Source organism: Canis aureus, chromosome 28 (genome assembly GCF_053574225.1).
Source record: "Canis aureus isolate CA01 chromosome 28, VMU_Caureus_v.1.0, whole genome shotgun sequence".
NCBI classification, from domain to species: Eukaryota; Metazoa; Chordata; class Mammalia; order Carnivora; family Canidae; genus Canis; species Canis aureus.
This window is the reverse complement of record NC_135638.1, coordinates 32,591,821-32,617,666: the sequence shown is the minus strand read 5'-3', so window position 1 is coordinate 32,617,666 and position 25,846 is coordinate 32,591,821. Positions and strand designations below refer to the sequence as shown.

General features: G+C 38.5%; 1 protein-coding gene across 4 annotated transcripts in view; it reads right to left on the bottom strand.

The window, feature by feature from the left end:
- Positions 1 to 1,861: 1,861 nt before the first annotated feature.
- The window catches only part of CYP7A1 (cytochrome P450 family 7 subfamily A member 1), a 37,030-nt gene continuing 13,045 nt past the window's right edge, over positions 1,862 to 25,846 (bottom strand). Inside the window, exons 1-6 of one of the 4 annotated variants that reach the window (XM_077876877.1) lie at positions 20,581 to 20,737; positions 17,962 to 18,202; positions 16,569 to 17,146; positions 14,694 to 14,824; positions 12,895 to 13,070; positions 1,862 to 2,589 (exon numbers count right to left, since the gene is read on the bottom strand). In XM_077876877.1, the coding sequence (XP_077733003.1) occupies positions 2,572 to 2,589; positions 12,895 to 13,070; positions 14,694 to 14,824; positions 16,569 to 17,146; positions 17,962 to 18,202; positions 20,581 to 20,660 (1,224 nt within the window). In that variant the 5' untranslated portion in view covers positions 20,661 to 20,737 and the 3' untranslated portion in view covers positions 1,862 to 2,571. Of the gene's footprint in view, positions 2,590 to 10,158; positions 12,076 to 12,894; positions 13,071 to 14,693; positions 14,825 to 16,568; positions 17,147 to 17,961; positions 18,203 to 20,580; positions 20,738 to 21,253; positions 21,377 to 25,846 lie in introns of those variants that run through there. The other 3 variants (XM_077876874.1, XM_077876873.1, XM_077876875.1) reach the window with 3 other exon arrangements.

The window sequence follows — 25,846 nt, the reverse complement described above, 5'->3', positions numbered from 1 at the left end:
AGCAAGTAAACTGAGTACAAATTTCTAAGTCTGTCAACAGCTATGTGAGTGAGCTTGGCAGCAGATTCCTCAGCCCCAATCTGCCCTTGAGATGACTGCAGTCTCAGGAAAGACTTTGAGCCACACGTACCCAGGTGTGGACTCCTGGCTCACAGAAATGGTGAATTAATATTTGTTGTTTTAAGCTACTAAGTTTGGGGGTAATTTGCTATATAGCAACAATACAACTGCTAAACAATACTGCTCAGTCTTTTGTTTATTTTATTTTTTTATAATAAATTTATTTTTTATTGGTGTTCAATACCAACATACAGAATAACACCCAGTGCTCATCCTGTCAAGTGCCCCCCTCAGTGCCCGTCACCCATTCACCCCCACCCCCCCCTCCTCCCCTTCTACCACCCCCAGTTCGCTTCCCAGAGTTAGGAGTCTTTATGTTCTGTCTCCCTTTCTGATATTTCCCACACATTTCTTCTCCCTTCCCTTATATTCCCTTTCACTATTATTTATATTCCCCAAATGAATGAGAACATACATTGTTTGTCCTTCTCCGATTGACTTATTTCACTCAGCATAATACCCTCCAGGTCCATCCACGTTGAAGCAAATGGTGGGTATTTGTCATTTCTAATGGCTGAGGAATATTCCATTGTATACATAGACCACATCTTCTTGATCCATTCATCTTTTGATGGACACCGAGGCTCCTTCCACAGTTTGGCTATTGTGGACATTGCTGCTAGAAACATCGGGGTGCAGGTGTCCCGGCGTTTCACTGCATCTGTATCTTTGGGGTAAATCCCCAACAGTGCAATTGCTGGGTCATAGGGCAGGTCTATTTTTAACTCTTTGAGGAACCTCCACACAGTTTTCCAGAGTGGCTGCACCAGTTCACATACAAGATATTACATTGAGAATTTGCATTCTTTCTTTTTTTTTTTTTTTAAAGAATTTGTATTTCTCAATAAAGCCAGTGGTTAGCGAGGGCACTTAGCTATTTGTGGTGCTTATGTTGATGGTTTACTCCAAGCAAGTTTTTTATTCCTGTTTAAGCAGAATTATTTCTGTAAAAATTTCATGATTGATTTTTTTGAAACTTATCAAATACTTTTTGAAATTCTAAATTTATTCACTGCTTCATATAATTCCTCTCTCAAGGAAATCCATTTTGTCATGTCAATCCACCTCACTAGAATTCTGCAGACAACTTTTGGTTAATGAGGAGTGATCATTCTATATAGTACAGGCTCCATGAGCTTGAGCAGTATGGAGAATCACCCATAGGTGATGACCCAGCCTACCTTCTCCACCTGACACTTTCAGTGTCTTTTTTTAACTTTTTTTTCTTTCTTCTTTTTCTTCTTCATCCCTGTGTGTGAAGTGTGAATGCATCTGTGTGTGTCTGTGTACAGGAAATCTATTTGTAATCTTCTCAGCTAGCACAATGAACACATTCTGACCAGAAACTTTCCCCTACATTCCTACAAAATGATCAAATTATTTTCATTCAGGTTTATTAAGGTTTTTTATATTTATCAATTCAGCTTAGAAGTGGTGAGATACTATAATATGGTTTTGTCCATCTAATTTGTACAAGTTACTCATGAATTTGAGCTAAGAACCTCTAACATATTTATCAGTAGAAGTCAAGGATGTATGTGATCAGTGAGTCATCAGCCTCTGTTTCTTCAATCTTTGCCCCATAATCATGAGACAGTCCCTCCTTTGACAATTTACCATCACAGCTTTGGGCATCCAGGAGGATCCCTCCACCATTTATAACATTTAGTAATCTGCAGTTATGCCAACTGATATTTGTGTACAGGAGTGAGGTGCTTACCTTTGAGCAGACACATGAACATCAGCCCAATATCAACATTTTAATGCTTTGTGGCAGATATATTTTACAGAGGAATCATATGTTGCAGTGCTATTTGTAAGTTTACATGATCTTAAAAACACAACTCTGAGTACCAAGGGGCTACTTAATCTGTTTGTTTTTGCTGTTCTCTTATTTCTCCTCAAAGTCCTTTGGCTTGGATCATTTTTAAAGTTTGCCATCTAGTCAGGAGATGTTTCATTATTTGAAAATGCTTTTTCTGGGGACCTGGGTGGCTCAGTGGTTGAGCGTCTACTTTTGGCTCAGCCCGTGATCCTGAGGTTCTGGGACTGAGTCCCACATTGGGTTCTCCACAGGAAGCCTGCTTTTCCCTCTGTCTATGTCTCTGCCTCTCTCTGTATGTGTCTCTGATGAATAAATAAATAAAATCTTAAAAAAAAAGAAAGAAAATATTTTTCTCTTTACATATAGATGTAAATGCTCTTTTTACATATAAGATGTAAAAGATTACTTAAATTGTGTGTTTGTGTGTGCGCGCATGTGTGTTACCCCATATGGCATGGCTTTAGATTTTTATATTCTTACCCATCAGCTTTACCACTGCCCTTAAGTGACTTTAGATTCCAAAGCTGATTTATCAGGAGTGCCTGAGTAGCTCAGTCAGTTAGGCATTCAACTCTTGGTCTCAGCTCAGGTCTTGATCTCAAGGTCCCAATCTTAAGGTCATGAATTCATGCCCAGCATGGAGCCTACTTAAAGAAAAAAAAAAACTGATTTACCAAAGATAGAGTGATAGTTACATCATTTCACCAAGAGTAACCAAGGTGAATTCTTTGTAAACAACTAGTGACCCTGTATCTCCTGCCAAAATTCCAAACACCATGAGACAGCATTGGAAGACATCCAATGAGAGTTATTAGTTTAGAGCACTGAGGCCCAGGATTGCTTTGCAGGATTCATATGGCACATGATGGTTGATAAGGACAAAAAAAAAAATTGATGAATAAGCAAAAAGCTTGTTTTGTAAGTGAGCAGTCAGATAGAAGAGGCAATCATCGTGTCCCTGAAACAGGGCCAGCCTGCAAAGAACATTTGTCTCCAGGCGTGACTGCAAGACCTTAGGAAGATAGCTTTATCCATCTGCTACTTGAAATCCTCTGATATAGGATGGGGTCTCTTTGCTCTGAAATCAGAAGTTACACATGAGGAGACGAAAAAAAATGTTATTTTAAATCTACTCTTAGGTAAACATGGTGTTGGAGTTCTATCTTTCTGGGCTTCTGAAATGGTTGAACTCAACTCTTAACTCTTTGAGGGCAGGATTGGGTCTTTTCATCTCCATAAATTACTGTTCCTGGCACCATGTCTGGGCAGCCTGAGCACTTAACAACTCTTAACTCTTTCATGAATGAAATATGGGTGGAGAAAAATGAGGAAGGAGCCACCAAAGATAAGCCTCACTTCATAATTTCACCTTGCCTTGTTCTCAAGTGCCAGGCTAAAAGCATGTTGGATTAGTCCAGGAGTTCCAAAGGGTCAATCTCATTGCAGGAATGCTATAGACTCTGGGTAGTTACAATATTTTTTATCATCAGCTGCTAACAGACCCACTGCCTGTATGTAAATACTGGGTACCTGGTGAGACTGAGATTTATTCTGTGGCTCTATTAGTCCTGCAATTACCTGCTTACCCACTGGGTAATAGGAGTGGGGAGAGGCCTCACTATGTGTAGATATTTATGCTATTTCTTTTACTTTTGGGTTGCAGTGAATGAAAGAATATGTTGACCACGAAGCAGAAACGGTCAGGATCAGATCAAATCAAGCTGTTATTTATGTTCTCAGAGAGAGCTGAGTGCTAAATGGGGGAAGGGGCTGTTGCTGGTGGTTCTTAGCTTCTCCTTCTTCATCTTGAGCAATCAGCCAGTCTCAGGGTTGCACACCTCTTTCCTTCGAAAGCAATTGAGGAGATACTAGCCATTATAGGAATGTGCTCCTTGAGGGGGTTTCATTCCTACCCCTTGCCACAAACAACTGATTAAAGTATTCTGAGAGGAATTTTGGTAAATACAATTCTTTTCACTTTATTGCATGTCAGTGTTTTCCATTGGTCCTCATGGGTTGGCTATCAGAGCAGCTGCCCAGCTGATCCACCCTTTTACTTGACTTTGGTTCTGAGGGGAACTGGAGTGTAGCACAGAGGAGCAGTTTGAGAGCTGAGAAACAAAACCTCAGAACAGCATCTTGTGAAGTTGCCCTAAACTTTTGGAGAACAAAGTATGTACGGGACTATTTGGAATGAATTAGCATGTGAGACTGGCTGGAATTTAAGATAAGAAGTCTTTATGAAAGCAAATGTCAAAGGAGATTGGAAAGGAAGTACACAAGCAGGAAAACATAACAACAGAGATGCAGTTTCAGTATTAGGAAAGGCTGGGATAGGCCCATGTTTTGATGGCATACACATAATGACGCAGATTAATTTCTCACTGATGGAACACCCGGTGTGGGTCAGGCAGCCCTCGTCCATCTCATGCTAGCCTCCAACGCATGATCTGCAGTCACCATGGCGAGGGAAAAGACAAGTGGCCAGTCTTGAAGAAGTTTCCTAAAGGTCAAGCTGGGAGTGCTTACAGTGCTAGAGACCTCATCCAGTTAGCCTTCTGCTAACTAACGCAGTCATGTGGCTCCAACCTCACTACAAGAGAAGTCAAGATAGGTAGGCACGCATGTACCTAGGAAGAGAGCAATGAGATAGAATTTGAAGACCCATACCATTGTCTCTGCAGCAGTCCACCCTCTGTCCATCTCTAACAATTCCATTGTTCTTCTCATTCATAGAGCACTACCAACCCCTTCCCAAGGGAGATTCCCTAGAAGATGATCAGTCCCATTCCAGCTGAAAGTCTAGGGTCTCTGGCATAGACTACATCAAGTCAGAGATGCCTCCTCTTGAACAGGACATCTATGGACTAAAAAGACACACACTGGACTAATGAACCAGGGTGAAGCAGGAGTGGAGTAAATGCAAGAAAACCCTCCCATTTAGAGTAGGAAAGAATGGAAGACATATAGGGGTCACTGCTTAGCAACCATTCTGAAATTCCCATGTGAGACATGGAAAAGACCTACGATTAGGTGGGGAAGCTCCTTGGTTAGCGTTGGATAACTGTCTGAGGAGGAATCCCTTGGCCATTGTTATCTGATTGCCATGCGTGAAATGGGTACTGGGAAGTATGTTCTCATGGGTGGGGGAGGGGGTTGCCACAACCCTTTTGGATAGCTTCCTGTTCAAGGGGTTTAAGACAGGATAAAACTCTTCATGGAGCCTGTGTGTGATGGTGTTGGCATTTTGGGCCCTTAAGGCAAAAGTAAAAGTCATGGGGGTGAGAATTGAGGTGTCTTAATTACACCCCCGCCATGCACATATTTGCACAGAAGGCTGAGTCAAGCTGATTCAGGAGCCCTGTACCCCACTCCATATCCCCAAGCCAAAGTTCCCAGCCATCTTCTTCCCAACCACTGCTCTGTATGCCCTGCCTTGTTCACTTGTCACATTGGCAGCACACAACTCTTTAACTTACTTCTTGCTTTCTCTCACTTTCCATGCTGGTATGGACTGAATTGTGTTCCCCGCCAAATTTGTATCGTGCAGCCCAGTTCCTCAGAATGTGACTGTGTTTGGATATACAACTTTAAGGAGATAATTAAGGCTAAATGAGGTCATATTGGTGGAGCCCTAATCCAACATGACCGATTCCTTATAAAAAGAGGAAGATACACCAGGGATATGATATGCATGCACAGAAAAAGACCGTGTGAGGACACAGGGTGAAGATGGTCATCTGCAAGCCAGGAAGAAAGATGTCTGAGATCATGGTGTTGGCAGGTTTGGTTCCTCCTTTGTGGTATTTTGTTATGGCAGGCCTTGAAAATGGATACACTGACCTGTCCAATTTTCTCACATTCTTCTTTACACACCGTTAGCCTTCTCCCACCACCTTCTCAGCACTAGTGACATTGCTGAATAAAAGTAAATAAAACGGATGAACTTTGAGATAAAATGAGAAATAACTTTCTGTCTCTTGCTTTCCTCAGCTATAAAATAAGTGAGTATCCATAACTTGGAGATTGTGATTCTAAACCACCTCCTATAAAAGCCTTTCCTTTGAAAGTGCCTAGATGACCTCTTCTGATGCTTCATATTCCATCTCCCATACACTTAAGACATCTGTTTTCAGTTTAAAATATGCACATTTCAACAGCATTTCCCCCCTCTTTCCTTTTGCACTGCAAAATTATTCAAAACAGAATGACCATGTGCTGTTATAGATTAAATTAGCTTTTGTTCGTTTCTCTAAGAATTTAAATCCCATTTATAACATAGTTTTTTCAATAAAGTATGTTCTGAGTCCCAAATATCCTATTCACAGTGCATGTTTGGAACACACGATTTATGAATTGCAACTATCTGAACACGGTTGAATTGAAAGAAGTTATATATCTCGATGCTATTTCTTTGGCAATAAGCTTTAATTATTATGAGACAAGCAGCCTGACCTAATTATAACATGAGCAGAAATCTTAAGAAGTGGCAGGCCCTAGAAAACTGTACAATGAATGGGTTACCGCATTGTGCTATGAGCAAAGGCCTGATTATCACCAAAAATCGGCCTAGACCCTCAGCAGGGTGAGAATTTCTGAAACTTCAATTAACAAAATATAAATATAAAGTATAAATATAAGGAATATGGTACATTATTGAATACTGAAGAGTTCTATTAGGTTTCCACCCAGCCTGTGCTCCACTTCCTATCTCTGACACCACTCGGAGGCCACCTTTCTGTCTCTGAGATCCATGGGCAGACTGCTCAGCTGTGCCCAGGCCTGAGACCCTCTCTGCCTCTGCTTTATCTTAGCAAATACTGAACCTGCCTTATCACGCAATCTGGGCCTGAGCTCAGGCCAGCTGTGTTCTCAATTCTGTGTGTAACTCTTTCCCAATATTTTAATAGAGTGAGAAATCAATAGAGAGAAGCAGAAAGGTCTGCTAGCAAAGCAACCAAATAAGGCATTTGCAACTTGTGAAGCCTGGACTAAGAAAAACAGGGACACCCCACCCACACACCGCCCAGAGAGCAAAGTGCCTCCACACACATTTACTTCGTTTATTCACTTCGCCACTGGCTTCAAACATTTGAGCTCCTACTATGTGTAAAACATCAGTCAGGAGCTTTGGTGAGCTATAGAGGAGAATAAAATAGTGCCCTTCTGGGGTGGCATTCCCTGGAATCACTCCAAAGAAGTCATGAAGTAAAGGCACGAAGGTCCAGATTTCTGAGAAACTGACTGCTGAGTCCGCCTGATTGTCCTGTGTCCTTGCCCGACCCCCCAGGACACCTGCCCTCCCTCCTCGGGGACGGCCTTCCACAGATGCACGTGACTTAGAGCACCAAAAAAACTGGACCTTCCCCCTGACCATATTCTCACCAACCCACCCCAAGTAAACTCCTGAAGAAAAATAGTTTCCTGTGCAGATTTCCCCACATGTATATATTTTTATGCTTAAAAAAATATTTCTGTTTCCAGGGGAGTTTAAGTGAATTTCACTTTTTTTTCCTGACAGAAAAGTAAAACAAGATTATGTATGGATGTAGTGCTAGTGGGAAGAGAATCAATAACTCTCAATGACTGCCTGGTTCCCGCATCCCTTTCTCCCCTCCAAAGGTCAGAGGAACCAGATATCAAACGCCAAAATTGGGAACTTATAAAGGAAGATAATTATAGGGGCGCCTGGGTGGATGAGTGGGTTAAGCATCTGCCTTCCGCCCAGGTCATGATCCCAGGGTCCTGGGATCGAGCTCCTTGCTCAGTGGGGAACCTGCTTCTCCCTCTCCCTCTGCTCCTCCCCTGTTAATGCTCTCTCTCAAGTAAATAAGTAAACTCTTTTTTAAAAAAGGAAAATAATTAGAAATGAAAACCCTACTCAAATCACTGTTCAAGGCAGCTTTCTTGGGAAAGGTAAACGCAGCAAAGTGAACAATTGGTGGATCTGGATGAAAGTGGAGGTTGTTCACTCTGTTCTCTAACCTTTTTCTTAGCGTTTGAAATTCTGCAGAATAGCACATCAGGGAGGGGATCATGCTTTCTCCTCTAAGCTCTCCCTTCTCTTGGAAACTTGCTCACACAACCTTTCATTCTTAAAATTGTCCTTCTTTTAATCCATGATAAATTGGCTCCAGAGCTACCAAGTGGTGCATCTATATTCCAATTAACTTAACAGCAGATTGTTGCATAACTTTCACTGGGAAGTGGTTCTTTTGTAAATGGGGTTGAGGATACCAGACATTGTTGGTATATACCTTTTTCAAATAAAGGTGAGAATTATTTTTTTTAAGATTTTATTTATTTATTCATGAGAGACACAGAGAGGCAGAGACACAGGCAGAGTGAGAAGCAGGCTTCCTTTGGGGAGCCCGATGTGGGACTTGATCCCAGACCCCGGGATCATGACCTGAGACAAAGGCAGACACTCAACCACTGAGCCACCCAGGCATCCCTAAAGGTGGGAATTTTGTAAAAATATAGTAATGTTAAAGTTTATGAATATTTTAAATTTTTCTATATTTGTTCATGGATATCCCTATAGATAAAGAAATGGACCTCATGGAATCTATGAAACCTAATCCATCTAGTTTGGAGAGCAGGGTCCATAATATTAAGTGTATACTGGTTAATTCAATGACTATAGCATTTGCTGTGCAAACAGAAGATTTCCAGACCTTGGGCCTGCCCTATAATTTGCTGTGCTACTTATTTAACAAAATCATTCTCTTTTACCAGATGCCAGTTTGTCGCTAAAGTGAGAGCATAGACTAGAAGAATCAGAGCAGTTTTGATGCTCCATGAAACATCAATGCTGTTGTCTTGGTGTCCCTTTCTATGCCTAAGCCTCTGAACTGGGATAAGTCAAGATGATGTGGAGAAGGGACTGGTGAGTATGATACTGGCATTCAACTACCTACTAAATGAAATGAAGGCTGAAGTCTTAATCCCAACCACCTTAAAAATGTCTAAAACTGATCTTAGGAGGAACAGCCTGAAGTACCACAGTGAATAAGTCCAAGCTACTGGGGAGGCAAAGGAATGCCTTCCAGTGTGGAGGAGAGCATAATTCAATATAGCAACATTGTTATGTGATTACACAGTAGCACCTCACAGGCTCACAGCTGAAGTCACTGCAAGGTGGGGTCCCAAGTATCCTGGTAACCCCGGACCAGCTGAGCATGGCCAGGTGATACTCCCGAAAGGTGGAGATTTTAGGACAGAAGTGACAACATGGATTTTGTTTACTGTGGCCTACCTTCAATGACCTGAGTTTAAAAAGACAGCCTGTCACTTGGACTTGACATAAGGTGAAAAACGCTGGCTCTGGAGTGGTAACAACTTGGATTCCAATGCTCTGCCATTTGCCAGCACTGTAACCTTGGGTCAGTGACTTAACCTTTCTCTCCTCTGTCATGTAGGGCTAATAGTAACAAGCACCTCACAGGACTGTTCTGAGGATCAAATGAGATTGTGCAAGTAGTGTTCAAGTTTGAATCTGGACTGCAGTAACCCTGAATACATTTAGCTACTAATATATCTCTTTTAGGCTTTACAACTTAATACATATTTGAAACTTTGCAACCACAGGGTCTGTTGCAAGTACTTTAGCTCTGCACCTGCATTGCAAGAGCAGCCCAAACAGGAACACAGATGGGCTGGGGCCCATGGTGCAGTAAAACTTCACTTGTGGACATGGAAATCTGAATTTCATGTAATTTTCATATGTCACAAAGTATTCTTTTGATTTTCTCACAACCACTTAAAGATGTAAAAAACCATTCTTAGCTTTCAACCCATTAAAAAAAAAAAAACAACAGGTGGAGAGGCACTTTTGGCCTGCAGTTGTATCAATTGCCGACCCTTGCTCTATCAGAATAAAGGTGCAGTAATATGTATAAGACCCATCCACAATGCTTAGGGAACCACAATTAAAAATTTAGTTTAAAACAATTTGGTATAAAATGGAATTTTGTTCATCGTGCACCATATCTAAATAACTTTGATTTTCTTAGTATATAAAATAGCCTACATAAGAGATAATTCCACGGTAATATTAAATAGCAAGATTAAGAATCTTCAATGACCTTTATGAAACATGGAGGAGATTTTTGAGTGAATGGATATTTTAATTTTTCTAAGAGATGAATAATGAACAAAATTGTTGCAACTGTCACTAGGTGAATGCTTTAAACATTCTGAATATTTAAGAATTTAAAATATACACATTTATATTTTTATTTCTGAAATGTGAATCATTTCAAAATTATCAAATGTTACAATATTTTCTTAGTATTTGTATACAAGGAAAAAGGAAAAGATAATTTACATATAAATACATACATAAGAGGTTCCTGGTGGCTCAGTCAACAGTTGGACTCTTGATTTCAGCTCAGGTTGTGATCTCGGGGTCATGAGATCAAGCCCCGTGTGAGGCTCCACACTGGGTGTGGAGACTGCTTGAGATTCTTTCTTTCCTTTTCCCTCTACTCTTCCTCCCCACCCGCAATGTGTGCTTGCTCTGTCCCTCTCTCTCTCTCTCTCTCAAAAAAAAAAAAATATATATATACACATACAGAAATATCAATAAAAATAGTATAGCTGATAACTCCAATGTTTAAAATATTTTACCAAAGCACTGTTATGCATAGTGGTTAAACACTACTATATAGCCTTCAATTATATTTCCTTCATCTACAAGTCATTTAAAGATAAAAAGTATTTAAATAAGGCAATTCTAGCTCCATTTAACAAACTCTTTGTATGTTTCATATCCAAGGCTTTCAAATGGTCATTTTCATTTTAAAAGATATCACACAAGAGCTATGTTCTCTTTATTGATGCATGTTTCGTAGTACCAGAAAAAAACCGCATTGTCTGAAAAAAATCTTCTCATTAATATAGAATCTTATGAAAATATAGATAAGATAGTTGCAACCTGATGTAGACATTAGAGTTTCCAGCAAAAATACATTAAAGGATAAAGAGAATATATTAAAACCATCTTTAATATTTTCAGAACATAAATGTCACCATTTGAAAAGCCCTAAATACCACATATAGGGAAAGCTGAAAAACATTTTCTTTTTATTAAAAAGCATGATAAAAATCATTTAAAACATCCTTTATAATATATATCTACATTTGACTGGTAGGGAGTATGTTGGGCGTGGGCTTGGTTGTACTAGTAGCACATTCCCAAGTGTTAAGAGAGTCACTGACTTCTGGGTGTGCCTACCCACTCCTTTTCCTTTGAAAGGGCTATTAGTGCTCTAAGCTTCCTGCCTTCTTTAGAGAGACATGAAACTGTCACAGATGCTGGACAATAAGAGGGCTATGTTCTAAAAAAGAAAAAAAAAAGATATATCTATTCAAAAAAAACTCATATGGTTTCACTAAAACGTGAATTTTTACCTTTTTCATAATTAATGGGTGGTTTTTATAAAAATAAAGCTGTTTCCTTAGGAAAAAAAATAAAAACTTTTGCCAATCAGAATATCTTCACTGTGGGGAAAAAAAAACAAAGAATTTTTCCTCTGAAAATAATGAACTTCGCTGCCTGGTTAGATGAACATTCATGGACTTATTCAAATGAAAAGAAATTATTGTGCTTCTAGAATCTAGGTTTTTTTCACTAGCACAGTCTGAGATAGCATCTGGAAACAGTCACCAAAATGTTAAGATTCAGAAGCAAGCATCCATGTGTAGAGCTGGACCCCTGGTAACTCAGTGCCACCACCACCAAAGGCCACTGTCCAAAGGGACAGATACATGATGGTGTTCTGCAGACTGGTAACATCATCTCATGTCCTCTGCTTCCAATTATATGTTCACAAATGTTTGAATTTATATTTAAACTCGATATCATTTAATGGTGGTAAAATGCCTAAGCCTGCACGGGACTGGTCCAAAGGGGGACATTTGACTTGGCTCTCTACAAGCTCTAGTTCAAAATAGGAAAGCATCAGAATCAAAAACTGCTTGATTTCCTGGACAGCAAATAATCTTCCAGGACACATTGTCGCTCCTGACCCAAAAGGCATGTAGTAATACTTTAACTTGATTCCGTTACTATAGAAGGTGGTCTTTGTCTTCCCATTTTCATCAAGATACCGATCATATTTAAAAGTCTGCAATAAAAATACAAAGAAAACAAATCTATAAGCTAGTTTTAAAATGAATTTATCTGTTTCTTGATCTGGATGCTCCAAAGAGTAATTTTCTTTTTTAATCCAATCTATTGGTAATTTAGAAAATTCCCCACCTTGACTCAGAAGATAATAAGGAATAGGAACTTGACAAGAATGGATGGGAACAGAAAATGCTTTATAATACCTTCCATCCTGCCTGGGTGACTAGTTCCTCCATTAGGCAGAACAAGAAGGAAGAGTTCAGATTAGAAACTGGAAGAGTCAGTATATTAGCCACTAATTTCCTGGATTTGGGAGCAGGCAGTTGTTAAGGAAAAAGAAAGGCTGCAGCTTTATTATCATGATTGTAAACATAATTTAGCAGAGATGATATGAAGACAAGTATCACGAATTTTCAAATTCAGGCCATCATCCAGGCTTTCCAAAATACATGAATATTGGACATTATTAAGAAGACAATGCTTATGGCTTCAATGGTTAAATCAGTTCTGCAATGGTATATTTCCTCTGTATTTTGCCTAAAGATTGATGGATTGATTTATTAGAGAGAGAAAGTGCATTGTGGGGAAAGGGACAGAGGAAGAAAGAGAGACATAATCTTAAACGGACTTCCGGCAAAGCACGGCACCCAACCCATGGGGCTTGATCTCATGACCCATGAGGTCAGGAACTGAGCCAAAACCAAGAGCCCAACATCTAACCAACTGAGCCACTCAGGCGCACCCTGGTAAATTTCCTCTTTATTTCCATCTGGGTAGACATCATCTGGATATTGAACTTTGATGAAAAGTCACTTACCAAAGGGTCTGGGTAGATTTCTGGATCTAAATGCACTAACTGCGGATAAAAAGCTATGATGTCATCTTTGCGGATGTTATAGGAACTGTCCTGGAGGTGCAAAGTAAAATCCTCTGTAGCAGTCCGGATGTTCAGGGAGGCACTGGAAAGCCTCAGAGACTCCTTGATGAGGCTATCTAGATATTTTTAAAGGAAGAAACAGGAGGAAGGAGGAAAGGAAGAACAAATCAAGTATTTAAAGGCTTCATAATATGGAGTCTGAAATACTACTAGCAGCCTATAACACAAGCTGGATAAACTAGGGGAAGCTGGCCCGATAAAACTTCCCCCAATATTTTTTATTGCCGCTATGATGTAATCAATGATTCAGTTGTGTCTGAAGTAGCTTTTAATCTGATAATCCGAGTTTATAATAATCATTTGGTAAAGATATAATCTTTTGGTCATCAACGGCAACTAGACTTTTAAAATTTTATGGAAAAATAATCTTATTTCTGCGTGACACTGGACATCTAATATAATTAGAAAAATCAGTAAATCACTTTTATGTGAATTATTCAAAGTTTATTACTTGTGAGATTTAATATACTGATAATATTTTCATATAGAAATATTTTTCCAGATGTTTAATGCCGCTTCAGTTCAGTGTTTCCAAGAACCCATTTTTATAATTACACTAACTGATGTTGTATGATAATGCCCTGGTGCCTGGTAAAGATATAAAGGGACAAAAAGAATCACCCTGCAAATAGCTAAAATAGGCAAATCCAATAAGCAGGTCTAGCCTGACCTTCTGGCCCCTGTCCTTTTAACTATCATGTTTTAGGTGTTCATCATGTGATTGTGTGTAAAAGCATAGCAAGTTAGCCCTTTATTTTACAAATGAGAACAGCAAGTCCCCCCCCCCCCGCCCCAAATGAAGTGATGTGTTTGGGGTCACCCATGGCAGGCAGAACCCAACATAGAACCTATGCTTCTTGCCTCATGATCCTTTCCAGTAAGACCTGCTACCCCTAACAACACATACTGGGTTTTTTCCTCAAGAGAAAAATAACAAAAACAAAAAGAATACTCTTTATCACTATAAAAATAAAGTACTTTTATATTTCTATAAAACACAGAGAAGCAGAAATAAGAAATGTAAAATAGCCTTCAATCCCATCACTCAACCCAGGCAGCTAATTGTAGTTTCTTTCTTTTTTTTTTAAGATTTTATTTATTTATTCATGAGAGACAGAGAGAGAGAGACAGAGAGAGAGAGAGAGAGAGAGAGAGAGAGAGGCAGAGACACAGGCAGAGGGAGAAGCAGGCTCCACACAGGGAGCCCAACGTGGGACTCGATCCTGTGTTTCCAGGGTCACGCCCTGAGCTGAAGTTAGTGCTAAACCGCTGAGCCACTCGAGCTGCCCAAATTGTGGTTTCTTGATGGAACTTTTTCCTCCTTATTTCATGAAAATGAGTAATATGCTCCCATTAATCATAACATTAGTAGTAAGAGTAATAAGAAATGAGATAGAGTAAGACAGGGCAGAGAAGCATTTGAGAATGTAGGGTCAGGAGTCCCACATTAACCCTGAATCTCATTCCACCATTCCAGCCCAGGTACAAACTTCACTTTTCAATGTCAATTTCCTGACCTATTCTATAGAAACTTGGCCCCAGTCATAGGATTGCTGTGAGGATCAAACAGGACAACACATATGAAATACTTAGCTTAATGCTACCAGTAAGTGCATAATATAGATTGACGATTACTACTTGTGAGACACAGTAAATGAAATGGAACATAGTAAGCATACCTAGCACTGGCATGTCATTCAGTTGCATTTGATTCAGACAAATAGGACTGCCATCAAGGCTGATTTTTTGGCCAGCATTCTCTAGTGTTTTATTCACTTCTTCAGTAGCTGCTTTCATTGCTTCAGGGCTCCTAACAAAGTGGAGAAAAGAAAAGATATATATATATATATATAAAAATCATAGCGAGTTAGCCCTTGAAAAGAAAAGAATATATATATAATGTTTTCTATATCAAAAGATCTGCAAACAGATAGAAGTTTTCCTCTCCTTTTAACTAGGGGTCAAGATACCAGAGAAGATGGGGAAAAGGACATTCCCCAATCACCTTTTACCGTGTTTTGTAATTGTGTTTAAGTCCTTGGATATTAGTGAGAATTGTTGCCTTCAAAGGCTTTGCAACACAAAAGTAAAACTTTGGCCATACTTTTATAAATAAATGTTTCTAATAAGGATTAAACGTCAAATTTGACATGTACATAGCAGTTGAAAAAGAAAATTGCATGTACGTAAAGTATCACCTAAATTGCAAATGGTATCAAATTTACTCTTAAAATCCCATGATTTCAGGTAGAACAACAGCTTTTCCATTCATATTATAATTTCCTATTCTAACACTTTAACTTGTAAAATGAATGCTACTTCGTTTTAGTACATGGACATTTACTGGATCCTTAGTGCCATGGGAACGGATCTATATAACATGATTGCAGTAAATTCTCAGAAATGTTTGACTGATAAGTATCTGTCTGATTGTCATAAAATGGCTACTGTTACCCCTATAATATTACATTGATGTTGTAACCTTACTGTAAATATATGAATTTATTCTAGATGGAGGTCTTTCAAGTAAAGACTTTGGAAGACATTTAACATTTGAGATAGATTAGTAATGGGTTTTTATATCTGAAATTGTTAATACAGTTTTTTTGAGACAGAGAGAGAGAGCGCGTGCACGCATGGACATGTGCATGGGATGGGAGGGGCAGAGGAAGAGAGAATCTTGAGTAGGCTTCATGCCCAGGGCAGAGCCTGATGTGATCTCACAACCCTGAGATCATGACCTGAGCTGAAATCAAGAGTTGGACGCTTAACCAACTGGGTCATCCAGGTGCCCTTAAGTATTTTTTATATTAAAGACATATGGTTACCAGCTATCAGTGGAAATTTGGCATTCCCAATGCTACAAAACAGTAATTTTGTGTCCATGTGACACTAAACACCTAATTTAACTGGAATAATTAAACCATTTGAATGTCCAATTTCCAACAGACTAACAGTTTTAAACAAAATCATGTAAAGTATATGTTACATATAGTGTTTTTGTTACATACATTTTAAAGGCGAAATCTAGCTAAAGCCCATCAATAATAATCAATATTAATAGGATTGGTCCATAGGTATCATAGTTGATCAAATAAACACTAAAACAGAAGTTACTAATGCAGTGGAAACAAACTGTTAATGCACAAAGGACTAAGGCATAGACTCCGACCTCTCACTGTCCACAAGTCAGAATCACTTAAATACATTTTTATGATTATGAAGACAGAATTCATCAACATAAGTAGGCATCATGAGGAACAGCCTGGGGTTGAAAGCAAGGGTTCTGGGCCCAGGCAGCCTGAACTGACCCTCTGCAGTGCATCCTTCCCCCTGGAAAGTTCTCTGCTTCCACAAGATGTGTGTACTAGTCATAGTTGTTTATGCTTTTGTGAGGATTGGAAGAGCTGATACGTATTAAACACTTATAAAGTCAATGTCACACTCTTGATTGATAGCATGAGAAAGTACCATGCCTCTATTTTTTTTGTTAAAATAGTAGCTTTTCTACTTTCCATTAAAATAAAAAAATAAATGGATAAATTGCTAGTTACCTAATCATTTGAAATAAGCTCCAGAAGGTCGCTGGAATAGTGTTTGCTTGTGATGCCCAGAGGATAGCGAGGTGCGTCTTAGCCTTATCCATGTCATCTAAGGTGGAAAGCATGTCATTCAGAAACCTGACCAGTTCCGAGATGTGGTCTCTCTTTCCAAGGTTCTCATGCCTCAAGCCCTCTGCCAGCTTTTCCCTAGCGTGGTGTGCCGTCTTGAACACATGAATGGGGAGGCCTGCTACCAGAGCAGGAAAGATTTTGTCAAATTCCTTGAAGTGGTCAAGGTTATTCAGAATAAGTCCTTTTTGTGCATCTTGCCCTGTAAGATCTTTGCCAAAGAGAGTTAAATACCCAGCTTCAAACATCACTCGGTAACAGAAGGAATACATCCCTTCCGTCACCCAGGCAGGAGTCTTTGATTTAGATACCAGGGGACATCTCATGACAAGTTGGAGGTTTTCCATCATGGCTTCTGTGAGGGAATTCAAGGCATCGCCCTGCAGGGTTTTGATGAAAGTTTTATTTATATTTTCAGTGGTATTTCCATCACTTGGGTCAATGCTTCTGTGCCCAAATGCCTGAGAATACATGAAATGTGTGAAAAAAGAGATTAAACCTGATACAGTGCTAGAAAATGGCTGAAAAACAGATTATATACTTTCAGGATTCTCTACTTGTTAAAAGCAAGGCAGGAAAACCTACAATTTCATAGCAGTCTTCAAATTAAATGGCCAAATCCTACTCTTCCTGGAAGGCCAAGTTGAAATTCCAACTCTTCGGTGAAACTTCCCTCAACCACACAAATTGTCCATTTCTTACTTTTCTTATACTACTGCATCTATTGGCATGTTAATTTGATACTAATCCAAATTTGTCTTAACCACCATGTCTTCCATATTTTTTGTAGATGAACTTTAACCAGGCTTTCATCTACTTAGAGCCGAGACCATGTCTAATATTTCCTTGCAGAGACTCACTAAATATACAGTTACTTACCAAAATAAACAATTTTGTGGCCTAGGTGTGGTAAAACAATTATTCAGTGATAAGTTTCTACCACATGTGCTCTGGGAGTTATGTAGATGTCACTGACATGAAGGAGTTTGTACCTATTTTACTGATGGGGTGCCATCTGGCTCAGTAAAATATTTCATTTTTATTGCACTCTAGGTGATTAAGAAATAACAAATCTATACCTATTTTGACTTTTGAAACAATTAGTGCCAAGAGGTTATGTCTAATTGGATTTATCGTGTTTCTAAGGATCTCCATGGAAGGGTAACTCTATTCAACATCTCTATTTTTAACTCTAAGTACATCAAAATGCTAAGTAGACTGACATACTAAAAAGTAAAAAACAAGAAGAATGCTGTATAAATGAGAAACTGGTTACCTTTGCAGAAGTAGTAAAGTGAAACTTTTTCCAATCCAAGTATTTTCCATGGCACAACACTTTCTGGTATGACAAGGGATTTGTGATGAAGTGGACATAGTTTCCCATCAATCTGCAGGTAAAAACATGACCATATTTCCTTTGATTTGCTCTCAGGAACTCGAGAGGATTGGCACCAAATTTCAAAGCACATCCCAGGTATGGAATCAACCCATTCTCCAGCGGTGGTTCACCCATTTGTCTGTAAGACATAAACATATGATAGATATAGGAAATTATACATTTTTTTATTTATACCTTTTAAACTTTTTAAAACTTTTACTACTGACTTCAAACTTCAAAACTCTACAGTTATAGTTTTTTTGTTGATGGGGCCCTGCTCTTTTCCTAAAATAATGAATTATATTAACCTAGTATGTTGATCAAAATAATTGCTAAATCCATCCATCCATCCATGCATTCCACAAACACTTATTGAATGTCGGCTATGTGACCATCCCTTTTCCCAATGATGAGGATAAAAAGATCAAAAAAGCCAACAAGATTCTTCCTCTCAGTACATTCTAGTGTTTATATTTTTCCCAGCCATCATTTGCCTATCTCAAAATGTTTTGATTATTTAAAGATATAGAATACTGAATTGCAGGGAAGATGGCAAAATTGAAGTTTTCAAAATCTTCATAGTTTAAAGAATGTTTAAAAGATTTTATTTATCTGTTTGAGAGAGAGTGAGAGAGAGCATGGTTGGGGAGGGTGGTAGGCTCCCTACTGAGCAAGGAGCCTGCTGTGGGGCTGGATCCCATGACCCCAGGATCACAACCTGAGCTGAAGGCAGGCGCCTAACCACCACCCAGGTGCCCCAGTTTAATGCTATTATTATTCTATAATGATAGTTGAAGATAAGAAGAATCTCATTTGAGAAATTAGCTTAGTATAAAATGAAATTAAGTAAAGTAAGTATTGATAGGATCAACTGTGATTCAGCATTCATGCTACCTGTTGTCTCTTTTTTATTGAAGTATAGTTGACACACAGTCCTTCATGCTATTTTAAATGTTTTTATTGAATAACATAAGCGTTAATTTTTCAACATAAACTCCTTCCCTCTTGACAGAACTACTTAGCATAAAATAATTAGTTTCACTTTATTAGTTCAATGATAAGTAAGGTTAACTATAACTAGAAATTACCAGGCCTGAATTAAAATACCTTAGAGCATGCGCGCATGCACACACACACACACACACACACACACGGACACACAAACTTGTAAAAGAGAGTCAACACATAGCAATCTTCATAACTAAAGATATGCTGTGGGTAAGTCTATCTTTTAGAGGTTGACAACAGAATACTTACAAGCCCATCTCCCAAATGCTCTTTGAGCTCATCAGAAGGTAAATAAGTATTGGCTATGTAAGTGACTCTATTTGTATTTCTTGTATTACTGAACCAGTTATAAATAAATGACATATAAATAAAAGTGATGCTATATACATTTAGCAGTTTCCCAATTTACCATGGTTGATTATCATTAATGAGAAGAAGGTAATAGAAGGATCAAAGCAGGCTCTGTGGCTCTTATCCAAACCTAGACTGAGTCTATACAACACATAAGAACTAGCTGAGAAGAGAACATTCATTTAGTCAGAGCATCTATTTAATCCTCGTGCTACAAAAAAACCCTTTCCACTGCAGATCCCACATACCACTTGTATCCTTACTAATCCAGACTTCATCTTTAAATCCGCCCAGAAACATACACAGAAACCTTATAAAATTTCTGTATAATTGTGTACATTTTCGCATGACCATGGGTATGTCAATACTAAAAGGGAATCACTATCATTCTATCTTTTCTTAGATATAATAAAATACCACTTTTATTTTTTTTTAAGATTTTATTTATTCATGAGACACAGAGAGAGAAAGGCAGAGACACAGGCAGAGGGAGAAGTAGGCTCCTGTGAGGGAGCCCGATTCAGGACTCGATCTCAGGACCCCGGGATCATGACCTGAGTCGAAGGCAGATGCTCAATTTCTGAGCCACCCAGGCATCCCAGAAACCACTTTAAATCTTTATTTTTTTTTTAAATTTTTTTTAATTTTTATTTATTTATGATAGTCACACACAGAGAGAGAGAGAGGCAGAGACACAGGCAGAGGGAGAAGCAGGCTCCATGCACTGGGAGCCTGACGTGGGATTCGATCCCGGGTCTCCAGAATCGCGCCCTGGGCCAAAGGCAGGCGCTAAACCACTGCGCCACCCAGGGATCCCCACTTTAAATCTTTAAATAAGAGGCACCTGGGTAGCTCAGCAGTTGTGCATCTGCCTTTGACTCAGGTCATGATCCAGGGGTCCTGGGATTGAGTCCCACATCAGGCTTGGGGAGCCTGCTTTTCCCTCTGCCTATGTCTCTGCCTCTCTGTGTGTCTCTCATGAATAAATAAATAAAATATTTTTAAAAATACATCTCTAAATTACATTTTCAATTTAAAGCTTTTTAGGTTAAAAATGCTAGTGAGTGTTACAGAACACCAAATTTATGATATATAACAATGAAGGTAAAAGAACATTAAATGAATTAAAATGCAGTTTAAAGGTAAAACTTTCCTTACCTTCTCCTCATTCCAAAAATAAGCCATAAACAACAGCATACTGCTACAACAATCCCCCAGATCAAAGATATGGTCATCATTTTGCAAATCTAATGCAAAACTTTTAAAGAAGAGAATCTCTGAATAGAGAGGTAAAGATATCACTGAAGAGAGACTCCAGCTAGACTTTTATATAAGGTACGATCCTACATTTGAGTGACCAAAACAAACAATTAACCATTTGTTCATTCTATTAGAAAAAAAAATAACTGGCCTTGAACTAAGTCCACAGGTATCAGAAGAGGTTCCAAAACAATCAGAGACCTGCAATACTTGATAAGTTGAAGGTCTCTCAAACATATGCTGACTTAGCATTCAGAACTGGTAACAACAGCTAATATCTCAAGTTTAGTGTGCTTATAAAAAGGACAAAATATAAAAGTGTTCAGGATGAACATATCAAATAGCAATGTAAAATATAATAACTTAAAGAAAAATAAGCATACTTTATCATCAAGCTAATGGTTGGATCTTGTTACCTTTTGAAGAAGAAATCAATTTAAATGATTAACAAGAGACATGGTGGTTCAAGTTCAAAGGAAAGAGAACTAGGTGAAATGTTTCTGCTGCCTCATGTTTCAGCGCTTTTACAAAATCATAGATATTTTACTATATATAGTAACACATTACTTACCTAACATTCTCAAGAAAGTATCCACATAAGTTCATCTTCCAATTAAACAGTTTAAGCATCCATTTATCCATTTCTGCTAATTGAAAACATGTTTATTAATTTTTCTAATAGTTACAGTAATACAATTTCATTTCAAAAAATTTAAGACTAACTGAAACATATCTCGGTAGAAAGTGAAAGTCAATTTATAATTAACTTCCCCTACTACTCGCCACTCAGAGTCGACAACTGTTAACTGTATGGTATGTATCCTTCTAAATTTTATTTCAATGTACGCATATACTTACTTGAGCATCTATTCTGTGCCAAGAATTCTTCAAAGGTATTTTTTAACAAAACGGACAAATTTCCTACTCTAATGGAGATTCTATTTCAGTAGATAGATACTAAAATATAAGTGCTATGAATAAAGTAAAACATGGTGTAGAGAGTATTGGGGATGAGAGCAACTTTAGAAATATGATATTCAGGGAAGAGCTCTTTGAGGAGGTGACATTTAAGATCTGAATGGCAAGAAGCGATTAAGTGAAAATCAGAAGGAAGAGAATTCTAGGAAGAGGAAACACCAAATGCAAAGGTCCTGAGTCAAGGATGAACTTGAAGTGTCTAAGAACCAGAAAAAAAGTAAGATAGATCAGAGCAGAGGCAGTAAGGGGAAACTTGGTTACAATATATAAGAGCTTGAGGTAGACAAGAGCTAGTTCATATACAGTGATGCTTTAGAGTAGGGAAAGACAGATTTTGGGGGGCAACAGGTCAAAATACAATCTTTAGCTCTGTAGATTGTTGTGTGTTGTCAAGTTGACAATTGAATGTAAAAGAATCTGAAGCTAGGAAGAAAAACCAGGTTGGAAATAGACTTAAGTCTTTAGCATTTGGTTGTTTTTTAAAGCCAAAAGACCTGAAAAGATCACCAAGGGAGACAATAAAGCTCAGGAAAATAGAATAGAGTCCAACACCAAGCCACAAAGCACTCCATTTATTGAGGTCAGTAGGGGAGCAGGAAAAGAGAAGATAGGTAAGGAAGAACCAGAAAGAAAACCAAGAGAATATGGTGTCACAAAAAGCAAGAGGAGAATGCATTTGAAAATGAGTGGTTAACTGTATCACATGCTTCTTCGAGGTCAAGAAAGATGACAAAGAAACCCTGGATTTGACAACATAGATATAGTTGGTGAGTCATACTCAGAGATGGCTTATATTGAATACGTTTTTTGTTCAATAGCATTAAAAAAATGAATACCACATTATGGACATTTCCTGTGAGAGAGAGAGAGAGAGAGGAAGAGAAAAAATTTTTTTTACATATTGTATATGTCTCTTTACTTTTAATGTGTGTATAGTCTTCCATTGACTAACTCAATTAACTGACTCCCTACTGATGGACATTTGGTTTGTTTCCAGATTTTGGCCATAGAACCCATAGAATTATCTCATGTTTTTTTTTTTTTTTTTGCCTCCTTAAACAGAGACCACAAATCTGTGTGTGTGTGGGTATGTGTGTGTGTGTGTGTGTGTGTATGATTTATGATCATAATCAATATCAACCATTGTATGGCAGTATATAGATTTCTTGATTGACTTAGGCTTTTTGGGGGGCTTTGTGCATGTTAAATGCATTTAGAGTGATGTGCTTTTTTGAATTATTCTGTTTTCTCTATGACTCTGAAGGCTAAACCTTTATAGGCAGGATATCACAGTTAGAGGAAGCACCAACCTCCTATCTGAACAATTTAATGCCTTAGAGTCACCTCTCAAGCAAACAAATGAAAACAAAATACCTAGAGGAAACGGGGCATGGGACCTCTAAGTATCATCTTGCAACTTCCTGTGAATCTATAATTATGTGAAAATTAAAGATTTCCAAACAGTGAAGGGGAAATATGTTCACAACCCTGGGAAAACTTTTGTCTTCCCCACTACCTCTCAGAACCCTACAAACTCCTTTCAAATACAACCTAGTCAGTATTTATCTCAGTTTCCTTTACCCTGATCTATTCTTTTAACTCCTTCACTTACTATCCCTCTTCTATACAATACAAGCCCAGGAAATATACCCATACAATTTCTTTCAGTTGGCCGAGGGAAAGCAATGACTTGAATATCAGTACTCATATTTTTATTATATATGGTTTATGTGTTCCTTCTGAGGATGTCTCTTCTTGTTGTTGTCACATGTCCACAAATGGCATCATTACACCCCTAAATTCTGCTTCTAATCTGATGAGCGGGAATGGAGATGCTTGTTGCAGTTGTCAAAACTCTTAGTAGGCTTCATGGAAATACCTAAAAGATTCCCTGATGAAACAAGGGTATAAAGTTTCATGCATGGATTTTAGGAAAATCCCAGTGTGTTCAGCATGGTGTTCAGAGTACCAGGCATTAAATAAATGCTAGCTGAGTCAGAAAGTCCTTTTTTTGCTTTTTTATTCTCCACTGTTTCAAAATGTGAAGTTTTGTTTTCTCCCGCTCCCCTTCTGTCTCCAAACTCATATACTCACACTGAGAATCTACTACTTGTGTCAAGCACTCAGCAAAACTGGGGATATAGTGGTAAACAAAGCAGCCATGAACCCTGATCCTGTGGGGTTTCCACTGCAGTGGGGAAAAGAGTAAGTGTCTTGATACACAAGGAAGGATGTTCTGGTTGCCAGTAGGCCCAGCATGATAAACGGGGTCTATCTAAAACTAGAGGTTATCTAAAACTTGAATCCCTCCATTGCCTGTCAATTTCCTCTTTCTTTGTAGAGTAGCATAAAGTACACGCTTACTGAGGTGCAGAGGAAACCCTTATTCTGTGCCTCAGAGAATATAGGGCTTGAGTCTAATACCCCATCGCCACAGAGATGTATACAAAACAAGGAAATTCAAACTAGAGGAACAGAAAGTAAAAAAGAACAACTAGCGCTATCAGCTTAGGTAAACAGATGACACATTTAAGTGGTTTCTATTAAGAAATGCAGTAAACATAGTTTACATAGAACTTGCACATCAGTAGGATTGCTTTAAATAAAATGAACTGTGAATGTGGCCAAACAATTGAATCACACAACTTGTTTTCCATAATTTACAAGTCAGACCAGCTGTCTATGGTGGAACATAGATTGCCCGAATTAATGCAATGCTTTGCATTTTTTCAAGAGCATCTCAGCTCCCACAGATCAAGAATGCACATCCGGTTCCTAATTCAGGGCAAGTCAGTGGGAAACCAAAGTAAAATGAGTTGGTGAAATTTTGTTATGATTAATTCAGGGCTTTTTCATTCGCATTTAGGAAATAAGTCTATTCACATTTGATTCATATAATCTATTTTTCTTAGGAAATAAAAATCCCAATTATGTTATGGGAGAGATATAGAGTAACTGATTCCCAAATACAGTTTTGAATCTTAAACAAAAGGTGTTGAGGTTGTAAATGCTTAGTATATGCCCATTGAACAAATATAATTTGACCAGACTAGAAAATAAGAAAGTGTTAAGTCCTGTTTCAAACAATCGTAATCGTTTTTACATTAGTTTTGAAGTTTTCACTTTTTAAAAACTTCTAACATACATTTTCCTACTTGAATAATCAGCTCAGTTGTGCAGAGCAGGCATTTAGCTCTTTTAATGATGAGAAAAGGGGTGCCTGGGTGGCTCAGTTGGTCAAGTGTCCAACTTGATTTTGGCTCAATTCATGATCTCAGGGGCAGGAGACTGGACTCCACGCTCAGTTTAAGATTCTTTCTTTCATCCTCTGCCTCTCCCTCATTTCCCCATGCTCTCTCTCTCTTTTTCTCTCCCTCTCTCTCAAATAAATGAATGGATCTTTTAAAAAATAAAAAAACAAGAGGAAAAGGCACCTGGGTGGCTCAGTAGGTCAAAGGTCTGACTTTTGATTTTGGCGTAGGTCATGATCTTAGGTCATGATCTTAGGGTCGTGAGATCGAGCCCAGTTGGGGTCCCTGCTCAGTGGGGAATCTGCCTGAGATTCTCTCTCTCCCTCTGCCCCTCCCACAGAGCAAGTGCATTCATATGTACTCATGCTTTCTCTCTCTAAAATTAGTGATCTCTCTAAAATTAGTGAATAAATCTTTAAAAAGAACAGATAAGGAAATAGAAGTGTGAAGGTTTAGTGGCTAATGTTGCATAGCTTGTAATAGTTCAAATATTGGAGTGGTAGCTGGAATTAAATCTAAGTTTGCATTCTGACTCTGCCACCGATTAAGCATCTGTCTTTGAACAAGGTGCTCTCCTCTTCAAGCAAGAAAGCTCTTGCTTTCTTATCTGTAAAATACGGATGATTATAGTACATGACTCATAATATAGATGTCAAGGTGAAACATGGCATAGTGCATAAAATGTTTAGCCCAGGGCTTGGCACAATCTGTGCCCTCAAATGTTTGTTGTAATTATTAAGTGGCAAATTTAGGATTACCCCAGATTTTTCTGAACTGAAGCTCAGCATTCCTCCTTTACAGCTCAGAACCTCACAAGAAGTTCATTGCAACCAGAGGGCACCTAACTACACATTTAGGAAAAAGTAAGCATGCCACCTACATATTCAGAAATAAGTTGATTCATCAAACATGTTTTGAACACTCAGTATGTAGAA